The sequence below is a fragment of the Pleuronectes platessa genome, chromosome 14, assembly GCF_947347685.1.
Source record: "Pleuronectes platessa chromosome 14, fPlePla1.1, whole genome shotgun sequence".
Classification (NCBI taxonomy): Eukaryota; Metazoa; Chordata; class Actinopteri; order Pleuronectiformes; family Pleuronectidae; genus Pleuronectes; species Pleuronectes platessa.
Window position 1 is genome coordinate 671790 of NC_070639.1, and position 13748 is coordinate 685537.

Sequence of the window (13748 nt, forward strand, 5' to 3'; positions counted from 1 at the left end):
GGTTAATTGACTCTTTATCAAAGTCTAATTTGGATCAATCTTGCTATTTTCTTTGGCTTGCGTTTGATTTGCTAATATTGAAAAAGTTCCACATTAGCTTTCATTCAGCCATGTAATTCCAAAATCTCTTTGGGCTCTCTTGTAATATGGCGTTTGCTGAGCTAGGTTCATGCTCATTGATATAGAAAGATAGATATCTCATTGACCAATGGTACACATGTTGCTGCCATGTGTCACTTTATTTGCCATATTGGAGAGGTCAAAATTTGTGAGTAAACAAATACATGTGAGAGATCCGTATTTGACCATAAATTCTGAAAATCATTAACAGAGGCTTGGATAATCTCAAAAATATGTCATACATCTATTTCCCCCTAAAATAGATTTGTATTTTAAAGGGTTATAATACTGGAATTAAAATAATATTTGGTAAGTCTGAACAGAACTGAAGTTGTTTGAAAAGAAGTGAAAAATATGATCAATATGTAAGCAGTTTTGATGGGTGGTTGTGGAACATTTTTTGCTGCTTATCAGTGACATGTGCCAGTCTGTGTTAAGACAACAAAAAGAAATCCAATATCTTTTAGAATTTTGGAAAATAGTATTTTTATTATTATTGTTGATTTCTTTCGTGATTTCTTTAAAAGTTAATAAAAAGTTGGGGTATTATATTAACAAAGTGCTATTTTAAAGGGTAAAATACTGAAAATAGATATATATTTGGTATTTATGATCAGGAATAATGTTGGTTGAAAAATTAAGTCATTAAAAGTGGAAAATGAATCATATTTATATATAATTTATAGTAATTAGGGAGGGAGACATCCCTTGGAAATCTTCCTCTGCTCTCCCTCCCAACACACACGCCCACACACCTGCAGTAGCCCCTCCCCTTGTTGAAGCCGCTGTCAACATGAGTGGCCTTTCTTTATAGCGTCACCAACTGTCAGATTACTCGAAGCCTACGGCAGTTTCGTTTCCGCGCACACTCCGCCTCTTGTGACTGAACTCTACCAGGAAACACTCGGCTCAGATGTGCAGAAACAGCCCGTCACACATTTGCTGGACTTAATCTTAACCTCAGAGGAGCCTCAAAGAAAGATGTCAGCCATCATCACTGCCTTCCTCCTGACTTTTTCTACACTTTGCAAGCCCACAGGTAATTTCACTTTGTTGCGGAGCCACTCTGGGTCAGGTGTCAACTGTTCGGGAAACTACGTTGATGAACATTTGATACTGAGGTATTGATCACCTGCTCAGAAAATGAATGTTATGTTTCTTAATTCTGGTCCATATTATTCATATACCTCGGGTAGAGATTCTACTGTTGGTGAAATAATGTATGTAGGAGCGAAGAGTGAACTTTGATACCCTGAGGATGATCATAACAAAGGCAACACAAGTAGTAATGGCTTTATTCAAGGTCAGTAGCCATGACCATGACATTACAGGTTGATATAAGCACCATTTGAACATTCAATGAACACTTTACTGATCCTGGGTATAGTTCCTGCAACTGCTGTCTCACAGCCTCAGTACTTCCATGTTGAGATGATGACATCACATAATGTCTGCAGATTTGTCAGAGTCACCAGCTCCTGTTCTATCACAGCCCAATGGTTCTCCTGGATTTGCATCTGCTGACCTTGGAGGGCACTCAAGACTACTGAGCTCACTTTCATGTTAATTACACCAGGTTTAGTTTTTTGCTTTGTGACATGGAGCATTATCTTAGAACCTGTACCTGGTATTAACATGTGTTTGTTTGTGTGGGAAGTTACCACATTGCCTTGGATAAAGAGAGTAAGTAGAGACTCTGTGTATCATGGCTTTTCACTTGAAAATTCAGCACATGTTCATTAAAGAGGTAAATTTGATCCAAATTAATATTATCTTGAAGATATCCGCGGGATTTATCAGGGTAACTGCAGGTTTACTTAAGGGTTTTCAGTCTATGGACCATGTTCCCTTCTTATCGGGGTAAATCACCATGGTAACTTATGCGGAACTCCTAACTTTATGGTTAAATTGGAGATTAAAGATAAACCTGTATAAAAGCACAAACCACTGACCAATCAATTCCTTTGAATCATCACATAAGCATTCTTAGAGGATCCAATGGAGCAAAATAAGATCCTATGAAGGGTCTTTAGTGGCCGACACCTTTTACCTACTCCGATGAGTATCTTTATGAAAGATATAGTCTCTCAACAGAGGGCATGATAAACCTTTGTCAGTTGCTGGAGCCAAACATAACAAACCTGACACATGGGAACAATGTGCTCACAAAACCACAGATGGTCTGCATATTCCTATGTTTCTATACTTGTGGGAGTTACTGATATTGATGAACTGGGTGTGTATCTCGTTTCCATTCGTTATTATGTTGGGTCCAGGTGATATATACTATAACATCAGGGGGTTCGACACAATCAGTTTTTTAGGAGCTGTCCTTCCTGCATTTATTAGCTGTAACTGTGTTTTTTGGTCCGGATAATCTGTTTATACTTCCCATATTTTTCAAATATATCAGTTTGCTCTTCTTTGCTGCCAGTACAATTGTCCATTTCGGTGATTGGTCATATGCAGTAAAAACAGCCCCTCTTATGTTTATGCACTCAAATTAAGTGTAGGAAAGCATGTGTAGCCTTACAATATTAATAACCAGCTTTGTGTTATCGATTAGCCTGACAAAGTTTGTTGGGTCCCGATCGTAATCTGGGGGTTAGGGTTAGGTAGGTTGATGGCTAAACGGGGGCATCGCTTCTTCTGCAACAGTGAAGTTGAAACACTGCGTTGCGTCATAATGTGCGGAAAGATCTTCTCGCCTCTGTCACTCTTCACATAGACAAAAACAAGCACATTTATTTAGTTATCATTCGATGATGTCGGATAATGAATCGAGATCGTTCCTTTCACTTTAACCCTGATGTCCTGGCTGTGTGCTCCATGTCTTGTCTCGCGGTGTGTGTGGTCGAGAGCGAAACAAACAAACACAAAGTAGACTTCAGTACTTTTCAGATCCTAATTACGTCTGATTACTGTTCGCTAGAAACACTTTTGGAGTCTCAGGGATAAACAGTGTAGCTGATCTAAGTGTCCGCAAGCTCCGACATTCATATTCGTCTTGAAACGACATCATTAACATTGTGTTTTAAGCCTAAAAGTCCAACAGAAGTGCCTAAGCTAGTGGACGTTAGCATTTCGGACAGCCCCTGGATGCACCCTCGTCGGGAAGATATCAGCGGACATTTAGGCTTAAAACACGGTGTAAATGACCTTGTTTGGAGTCAAATTAGAATGTCGAGTCTTGCAGACACTTGGATGACACCACACAAGCAGTATGGAGGCAAGTTATGGTTTTTCTGTTGTTTTATTACATCTGAAGAGGAACTCACCATTGACTTTGATTTTATCTGATTCTGCTCTAACAAAGTTTACCCCTGAGACTGCAGAAGTGTTTTGTGGACTCAAATATTGGTGAGTAGATGATGACAGAAATTTAATTTATGGATGAACTATCCCTTTAATGTGAACATTAACTGACAATTGCATTGATGCACATGATTAGCCGTTTGGATTATTGCATGGGGGCAGGTCTACGTAGTTGGCAAGTCTCTAAAGTCTCCATCCCTGAGAGTAATGATGATAATTCTTACTTTAATTGTCTATGTTTGGGTATGTTTTTTTGCAGTGGTATTGGGAATCCTCAGCCGACCCACAAATGTCAACTTGACCTCCTACAACATGAACCTGGTGCTAAGGTGGAATCCATCTAAAGGGGCAGCCAACAACCTGGTCTACAGAACGGAGTACAAGTGAGTCAACACTAACATAAGCACCAAGAAACCCTGTCAGGGCCATGTTGATCAGTTTGTGTCTGTTTCGATTTTTTATGACTTTACTTATCAGTGCTGTTCCACATGCCACCTCTCTTAATTTATAGAGATATCTATCTATTGTGCTGCTGTGTCATGGCCACAAATATTTAATACAGTTAAGTAAAATGAAACTGTGTTCTACGTTTGTTCAAATACTGCCACAGAGTCTGAAAGTAGATGTTTCAAGCCAAGTGTGAGTTGAGTTGACCGCTTTCATACTAAAGGAGACAGAGCTGAACTCCTGGAGGGTGAACAAGAGGCCAGATGTTTGTCCAACACCAAATGGCAGACAAATAATCACCTTAATAAACTTTGAAGACCAAAACTAAGCTGTAAAGAGAGGCGGACACATTACACTTTCATCAACCTCAGTTTCAGTATAGCAGGCAGCTGTGCGAAGCCACTGTCCACTACCTGCTCAGCAGAAAACAGAGCCTGATATTTCCCTTAGGACAGGTGAGAGTCAATATTTTTAATTGGACTTGAATTCCTCAGAAGAAATTTAACACAAGTTCAAATGAATACTAATGCTGCTTTCAGACATGCACTGAACTCCGAAGATCATCAGCATTTTTTTCCAGAGGAGGTGTAGGTGTGAACACAAATGTCCAATTGAGAGCCTCTGCAAACTTTATTTATGCAAAAGGCTTAAAGTTGATCTGGAACAGCAGGATATTTACTGTGTATAAGCAGTTGTTTTCTAACAGACAGTTCTATCAGTCATATTAAGTGAATGATAATAACATGTTAAATATGTGATCCTCAGTCTGCTGGATTCTAGACACACACACAACTCCAAATAAAGTGCTAATGTTGCTCTGTGTCTGTTTGATGTTGCTTGTATGCACAATTGGGGTGATCAAACGCTAAATGTGAGGGTATAAAGCGACAATAATGTCTTCAGCTCAATTAATGATACTTTAAAAATGCTAAATAATCTAAAGTATTAGCAGACTTGCTTGCAATCAAGCCCAGGGTCAAACATCATGTGTTCCTCAAGTACTTTTTGTATGTGGTAATTACAAACACATTTACTAACTGAAATCATTGCTGGGAAATTGGTAATACCAGTACAATATTTGTTCACAGAACTTCAGTCACACCTTACACAACAGGGTGTGTGAACATTTCCACCCTTGAATGTGACTTCACTCGACTCATCCATCCATCCATCACTGAGAATGGAAAGTATACTGGCAGAGTGCGGGCGCAATTGGGGTCAGAGAGTTCTGCCTGGATGGAAAGTAACCACATTACCTTGGACAAAGACAGTGAGTAGAACCACTGTGTATCATGGCTTAACACTTAAACTCTGCACGTGTTGATTTAAAGAGGTCAATGTTAAAAAAAGGTGCACAGTGACTGTACTGTATCTGGAAATACAAGTGACCTTCTCTCAGAGACATATCTTGTAAAAACTTATGATGAGATGTATTCAAAATAATTTTTTAGCTGATTCATCAGCAACCAGAATTCAAATAAAGATTAGATAATTGATTGGTCTACCAAAAAATCAGATGTAGTTTAATGTAATGTAGATAAATAACTGTAATTTAACTGGTGCCAAACCCACTGAAAAGTCAGCTCACCTCTGTGCATTTTATAGTCTGGTAGAACACTGTATTTTAACTTTTATGAGCTTCACACAAAAAAAGAGCTACCAATGGATGCACTGTATGAATGTGTGTGTGAAGGGCTTTGAGTGTCATCAAGAATTAAAAACAGGTCACTTTATATACATAAAGTCCATTTAGAGACCATATACTGTTCTGGTTCAGGCTTCATAGCGCTCATTTAGTTATTTTCAAACAGCAGGAGGTATACTTTTTTTAAGAACCAATTTTACACAACCATTTAAAAAGAGCAGATGGAGATAGCTCATCCTGTTGAACACAGTGAAGTATTTAACAGCGAAAGAGCCAAATATTTTCCTCATTTACTATTAATTAAGCTGGGCTGGAAAGGCCAATAGAAGAACTTTATTTAAGTAAGAAGAAATTTTACTCCAGTGCTAAAAAAAATGTACTGAGACAAAAGTACAAAGTATTTCAGTTAAAATGTTGATAATGCGGATATTTGATGAAAGTATTAAAATAAAGGAAATCAATAGGTTACCATGCATAGGTAATGGTATTGTTCTATGTGAAAACAAGAGTGGTAAGCAACTTAAAGCCTCTGCAAACAGTTGATAATGGATGATTACATTAGATAATGGTAACTTAAAGCCATAGATTAGACAACACTGTTAATTTTCATAAACTGTATGTAGCATTAAGCTACTTAGATCAAACTGCTGCCACTTATAAAATTAACACGAGAATAAAGCAGCTCAACAGTGAATTATAACAAATGGTTGATTTGTTGCACACACCTATCTGAACAGCTCTTTGTAATACTTTTGCATAATGAGGTCCTCCACAATGTGCTCAGGATCCAACTCCTCTGCTCTTTCATTCTGAATGTGAAACTGTAAAAACTGTCCACTTAGAGTCTCTGTCTAAATGTAAAATATAAACCTGTCCACTCAGTCTCTGTCTCAATGTAAAATATTACCCTGTCCACTCAGTGTCTCTGTCACAATGTAACGTATAACCCATCCACGACATTCACTTGGACTTTAGGACTAGATGTACATGGTCAAAGGTCAAAGTCTCTTGACCTCACATTGGGCCTCATTCACAAACAGTGCGTACACACAAATATGGGGTTAAACCTTGCGTACGAACGTTTGACGCATGAATCTGGGATACATTAATATGTTCTCACCTAAATTTGTTCACAGAGTACTATCAAATTTAGAACTTCCTCAGACCATGCATACGCACAAATGATGAAGGCTAAACTGTCCTAGAGAATGTACAACACGCACCCCTTAAATGCATAGTATATTAAAACTCCCATCAATTTAAATAAAAATAGTAGATAGACAGCAATATTGTAATTTGCTAATGCATTGACCAAATGTATTATATATACTAAAGTGTTCCTGGCGATTGTTAGGGCTACTAGTAGGACTGTGTTGAATTTGTGCTAATGTTGTCCAGATTACCGAGTATACATACAGAAGGGGATAATGGTATATCGCAGCCATGAATAAAAAAAAAGCGAAACTTGCCTCATTAAGGAATCAAATCAACTTGAGATTCAAAACGTACTGCTCCTAATGTGGTCTTAACAAGCAGCTTTAACACACAATACATAATTTATATGTCAAATCAAGTCAATAACCTTTTTTTATTTACAACTACGATCTGGAAATTTAGATTTCCATTGTTTTATTTCAGTACCAAAGCTTTGTTAGGTCTTGAAGAACAGCTTCATCCTTACTTTTTGTGCCATTAAAGAAGTTGTGACCCACTCTTTTCTCTTTCTTCCTCAGCCATCATTGGTTCCCCCAATGTCTCTCTTTTGTCTAATGGGGCCGCTATTGAAGTCAGCATTATAGACCCAGTGATGGTGATCTCAACCCTCAGGAATGTCTACATTTTTGCCACTTACGAAATCACCTACTGGAAGGACAGCCAGAAACACAAGGTGGATACATGTTTTTTATTTCTAAGTAGATCTCTTATGTAGATGTATAGATTTGTGTGGAAGACTTTTAGGAGCAAAAGACAAAAGCATTATGTTTGGGGCAATGATTAATTGCTTGACACTTGACAAACCAATCTCTACCCAAGTATGCTTTGTGTCAAAATAAAGACAGTAAAGTCATAGTATCTTCAGAGGTTGTCCAAGTGTACGTAGGCAACTGGACTTGCTTGTGTTTCTTGAAGATGTTCCACCCCTCTTCGAAGAGTATTCTTCAGTTCTAGATCACTAAGTCCAGTTAAACTAACTAAACTCGTACAATTTCTGAAGATACAATGTGGTAAGCATCTTGAATTAATACATGAACTTTCCTTAGTCAGATTAACATGAGTTTTTTTTTCTACTCTTCCCATTATTTGTTTTAACTGGCAATGTTAATGTTAGCACACCGTCGTTTCGAAGGTTATGTTTACGATGTTGACCTAATTTAACATGTTTTGCTAAAACCATTTATAAAACTAAAGTATCAGTAAAAGTATAATTTTGGGATTACATGTGGAAATCTCATTAGCACTGATACACAAAAATAAAGAGCCGCTACAGTATATATCTTATGTAGATTGCATATCTTCCCATCTTCGCATACCATTCTGGGAAAGCAAAGTGTTACTGTGCAGGAATTGAGAAATACAATTTTTTTAATAAAATGACATGAGCCACTCAGAAAAGAGAGGTGTTTCAATGTAGTAATGCATTGTCACAATATTTTTTAAGTTTATATTTACCCTTGTCATGTCCTGTTTCTATATCGAACTCAGATCCATCAAGTTCATTCAGATGCTCAACATATATTCTGTACTGGAGGATGAGATGGTTTTCCATGATTATGAGTGGCTTACTATATTTGACTCCTTTCATTACTTTGTCTCTGTGTCGTCTATTGCTTCCTACAGGCCAAACACATTAGCAATATACAACAAAACCGAGTGGTTCTGAATGACCTGGACCCATGGACCAAGTACTGTGTTAAAGTCCAAATCAAAACAGAAAGGAACCCCAGCCCCAGTAAGCCCAGCAGAATTTTCTGTGAAAGTACCACCAATGGTAAGTGTATTTGCAGGATTAATATTAATTAATTTATTAATAAAATTACAAGGGTTGGGCTGTTGAAAATCCTGCCATTCACTAGAAAGTTTTACCATGTCCTAAAATGGTGGGGCATCGAGCTAACCTTTCATATGTTACCGTAATTACAACAAGACACAGATTTTTAGCTATTGCAGTTGCAGGGCTTTAGGGATGACGGTGGCAGTTTAGGAGTTTGGTTCAGCATTCACTCGGACTTTAGGAGTAGATGTATATGGTCAAAGGTCAAAGTCACTTGACCTCACATTGGGCCTCATTCACAAACAGTGCGTACGCACAAATATGTGTAAACCTTGCGAACGAACGTTTAACGCACAAATCTGGGATTCATCACATCAGTAAGCACAAATGTGAAGCATCTAAAAACTTTGATATAAAAAGTAAACAAGTGAAATCGTGATAAACATTCTAAAGCCAACATGTTCAGTTCTGCAGTGACAGATTCAAATTCAAACAAGTACCAGAATCAGAATCAGGCTTTATTGGCCAAGTAAGTTGCACAAACAAGGAATTTGACATGGTGAAGTGGCTCTCAGTGTGCTTACATAGAATACACATCACAACACAAAACAATACAAACAGTAAAAACAGTGCGATGGTCTAAGAAAAGAAAGAAAAAGAAGTGCAGGGATAAATATTGAACGGTATGAGTATTACAGTTATACAGTGAGGGTTAAATAAATAATATAATTGAATATAATTACAATATGATATAACTTCGGGAGTATTTGTAAAGTGGTTTTTAAAAAGAGCCAGGGTTATTGCAAAGTGCCACAGTGGATTGGCTGTTCAGTAGTGAGACGGCGAGGGGGAAGAAACTGTTTTTGTGTCTGGAGGTTTTGGTGAACAGAGATCTGTAGCGCCTCCCAGAGGGGAGGAGATGGAATAGGTTGTGTCCAGGGTGTGAGGGGTCTGCAGTGATCTTTCCTGCCCGTTTCCTGACTCTGGAGGTGTACAGGTCTTGGATGGTGGGCAGGTTGGCACCGATGATCTTTCCCGCAGACCTGACTGTCCAGTAGATTTAAATAGAAAAATACTGATTACTTCTGCTGTTCTTTGTCTGATTTTTCTGTAGAACAAGAACCTCCTTGGGTGGCAGCAATGCTGACATTTGTCTTTATGGCAATGGCAGCGGCTCTGGTTGTGATTGTGGTGGTGTATCGGAAAAGTATATCCCGCTTTCTTTGTCCTACAGATTCACTGCCGCAGCACTTCAAAGAGGTGTGTATGTTTATATGTATGTGCGTGTACTGTTTTTGTCTGCAGGGTTCTTTTGTAATCACAGATTCACCTTTCAAATTCGTACAATTAATTTGGCGAGAAACAAAGCATAATTTTAAATGTTCACAAAATTGGCATGCTGATTTCAGATGTATGCATGTAATTGGATCTTAAATTTTGGCATTCATGCAGTTAGACTCAGAAAGTGTTCCTTCACTTGGATATTTAAGCATTTTATTAATGACATTTTGTCTTAATTAATATAAATTAAGTTTTTCTCAATTGATAAGACACTTAAGGAAACTTGTTTCCCCTTGATCTTCATCAAAACCTTCTTAGCACAGCAGAAGTCTTATCAGTCGGAGGAGGAGGTGTATGTGTGAACGAAAATGTCTGAGTGAGAGTCTCCTGAGTTTTCTCGGTCTTTGTCTGCTGGCCCCCTTGTGCAAAATCAGCAGAAACTTTGGAGGAGATTATGTGTGAATACAGCTGGGGATCCTCCACAGTATTGACGTAGGCGTGCGTGCGTGCGCGCGTGCGTGCGTGCGTGGGTTGATGACATTTCTTATCCAACAGATGCAAAATTAAACACCTTAAATAAAACACAGACGAAGATGTCAAGAGGCTGGTGTTGACAAAATCAAGTGATCTCCGCAGCAGAATTGATTTTCTGTCAATTCTGCCTCTAACTACTGCGTCAACCCTCACCTCAGTCTTCCGGAGGATTTGTTGTGGACTCGTCTGAGTGGAGAATCTACTGCATTGTTAATGTGGGAAAGGCAACCTCGGGAGATAGTCTGGACAAAGTCTCTTTTTTTTTCCATTTCAACAGATAATCATAAAGAAGGGCAGGGTTACATTTTTTGTAAATTAAATAAAATAGTAAAATTATCTTTGCTTTATTGCACATACTGTAATTACGATTCATTTGACTGACTAAGCCTAAACTAAATGTATAATTTTAGATTGTCTGCCTCTGTTTCAGCCTGTCTGTTAACTGTTTTGAAAATGAGTGAACATGACTGTTTAAGCAATCAACAAAACCTGAAGCACAAATCTGAATCAATTTGCCTCTTTCCCTGCTCTAGTATCTGCTGGCACCCCCCAACTCCAACATCTACTTGGTCATGCAGAATTCCCACCCACCTGAGGAGATCTATCACAAAGTCCGAATCATCGAAGATGACAGGACTGTGGAGGAAAGAGGCCCTCTGGTGGTAGAAATGACCGCCAGCAACAAAGAGTCTGATGTCCCAAAGTGTGGGAGACACAAGGGAGAAATTATCAGCAGGGGTGACATTAAAGCCACTGAGACACAGTGAAATATCCTGCCCTTGCTTCAAGTAACAGTTATAATGCAACAAACACTGCTACAACGTCATATTATTCCTCAACCCAGTTCTTACTGTGAATGATGTATAAGAGTCAAAGAGACATACAGGAGTGATAGGTCATGCAGTTGATGTTGTTTTTGCACTAATATTGCTCACAGATCAGAGGTGTTGTCGTATGCCCCATTTCAGCTTCCCACACTTAAGTATTTATTCATTATTTAGTGGTGTTACATAATGCCCAACCGCCATTCTCTGTGTTTTGTATTTTCAATATATGGACCTAAAAGTGTTACTTTCTCGAATTTCTAGTGTTGGATGTCTCTCTTGGGTCGTAATAATGTTGTGTTGATTGGGGCCTATCGTCCCCGTCTACTAACTTGAATGCATTGGAAAAATTGGTTAATCCTTTATCTGGCTACGAGACCTTTATTGGGTGATCTTTACCTCGACTGGATGAATTTAATTCAACTCATCTCTTCACCCACTAGGCCAGACACCACAAATCTGGAAAAGGGGGATCTCATTGATATAATCCTAACAAACAAACCCCACACATATATACTTAGTGGTGTTTTTGCCTTAGACCTGAGTGACCATTTTCTAATATTTTGTATTAGAGTATCCAGACAAAAAAAGACTCCACCACGTGTTATTGTAAAGAGGGATTTCAAACACTTTGTTGAGCAGGCTTTCCTACATGACTTGTTTATTTGTGACATCAACAGGTTTTACTAAAGTTTTTAATTCCTCAGCAAATAAGCGTGCTCCCTTTAAAAAATATCATGTAAAAAGCAGATTTTACCCCTGGTTTTCACCAGAAATCTCTGAGTTGTTGAAGTTATGGGATTTGGGTAAAAGCACAGAGCTCAAAGACTCCAACGGATTGGCAAAATTTCCAACAGTTGAGAAATAAATGTGTCAGGGCAACAAGAAATACCTGTACCCTTTAGTTTAAAGTTTATAATCTAATATTTGGAACACACAGAAGATCTCTGCCCGAGGATTCTCAATGTGCAGTATATGACGGCTCATAAAATACTGAAAGATCTGATATGTAGCTGGGAGAAAGGCCATGGAGAGAGAAAAAAATCTAACATAAAGACCGTAGAACAGGAGTAATATGTCATGTTTTTTGGTTCTGGTAAGAAGAAAATAAGCGAGAAATGTCAAAAAAAAGTTGTTTGAAAAAGGTTTTTTATTATCACATCAGAAATTCCTGAAAGTAATGTGGATTTAATGTTCATGTGTATTTTGTCATCATTTTGTTGGGGCAGGGGAGCGGTCGAGGCATGAAAAATATTCTAGCTCCAAAGTGGGGCATGACAAAGTTTGAGAACCACTGGGTCTGTTGGTTTAACACGGTACTCTACATAAAAATGAAATGAAGCACCTTGCTTGTTTATGATGAGACCCAAGGGGAGCATGCATGAGGAATATATAATTGGACCCCAAAACTGACCCCTGGGGAACACCATACTTCACCTCTGAAAAATATATTATTTAAAGAAACACAGAACCTTATGTTTGTGAGGTAAAATTTATACCAATCTAAAACCATAACAGAAACCCCTACCTAGTGCCTCTGGCTGTCCAATAAGAGGTAGTGGTCTATGGTGTCAAAGGTTGCACTCAGGTCCAGCAGTAGAAGGACTGAGCACATGTTGGTAACTTTGAAATTGGCCACTAATTCTGAAGGAGGGAGGGATCTAGTCCAGTTTTTTTTAACCGCAGATGAGCACACGCAGTCAGGGACAGAAAAATTGGACAGAGAACATCTCACAGTCTGCATCATTATTAACTGGGGCACAAGGAGGAGGTAAATTAACCAACTGATTGACCTATATTCAAATAAACATCTAGGGTTGCGTTGGTGGTTAGATATCAATTCAGAGAAATAATATGTTCCTTAGCCATATTGTTGTAATAAAAAATTTTTTTTTTGATATTGTAATGAATTGAGGGTCCAGATTTACTCCATCTTCGCTCTGATTTCCTACAATCCCTTTTACAGCTTCTAAAATTGTCATTATTCAAGGTAGTTTTCTCTCAGATGCCTTTGTCCTAGCTTTAATTGGAGCAACAATATTTAAGGATGACAGACACACAGAGTTAAAAGATCATTGGCAAGAGAATATTAAGACAACTGCTTTGGCAATCAAACATTGGGCAGAACGTTGAAATGCTGTGCTCATTAAAGATGTGAGTGTACGACCAGTGGGTTAGGACAATATTTACCACTGGTGATCAGAGTTGAATAATAAACATTTGTGCTCAGATATTTAAGAAATCTAGCAATTCGGCAAAGGATACTTTCAAACCCAGGGTGCATACGAGGTCCAAGGTATGACCACAGTTTGTCTGCATACATGTAGAAGAGCAAGAAGTTTAAACAAGAAAATATCAGCACCCATCTTTAAAAAGCACCTAACTGTAAACACTGTTGAAATTTGTTTTAAAAAACGGTGTTGACTTATGGTTAAACGTTCAAAGGTGAGAGTAGATGTGATTGATGAATCCAACAGGAAACTGCGGGTGATATCTGTTAATCGGAGGCAAGGGATCCCTCTGGAAGGTATTAGGAGATCCAACAGAGTAGTGAAAATGGCGGAGGGTAGGCACAGCTATGCTGTGAATG

General features: G+C 38.4%; 1 protein-coding gene across 4 annotated transcripts; it reads left to right on the forward strand.

The window, feature by feature from the left end:
* Positions 1–955: 955 nt before the first annotated feature.
* On the forward strand, positions 956–13064 carry LOC128456513 (interleukin-10 receptor subunit beta). 4 transcript variants are annotated; one of them, XM_053440713.1, is made up of 7 exons: positions 956–1159; positions 3695–3818; positions 4953–5152; positions 7261–7415; positions 8366–8516; positions 9634–9779; positions 10868–13064. In XM_053440713.1, exons 1-7 carry the CDS (start codon positions 1102–1104, stop codon positions 11099–11101), a joined length of 1068 nt encoding a protein of 355 aa, XP_053296688.1. In that variant the 5' UTR covers positions 956–1101; the 3' UTR covers positions 11102–13064. The 4 variants fall into 4 exon arrangements, with proteins under 4 accessions (XP_053296688.1, XP_053296689.1, XP_053296690.1 ...); XM_053440714.1 differs by having other exon boundaries at positions 958–1159; positions 4971–5152; XM_053440715.1 differs by having other exon boundaries at positions 1123–1241.
* The last annotated feature ends 684 nt before the right edge of the window (positions 13065–13748 follow it).

Excerpts from the sequence above, each read along its gene's own strand:
- LOC128456513 (XM_053440713.1), top strand. The coding sequence starts at position 1,102 with ATGTCAGCCATCATCACTGCCTTCCTCCTGACTTTTTCTACACTTTGC. Across the intron at positions 1,160-3,694 it reads TACACTTTGCAAGCCCACAG|TGGTATTGGGAATCCTCAGC; the intron begins GTAATTTCACTT and ends GTTTTTTTGCAG. Across the intron at positions 8,517-9,633 it reads CTGTGAAAGTACCACCAATG|AACAAGAACCTCCTTGGGTG; the intron begins GTAAGTGTATTT and ends ATTTTTCTGTAG.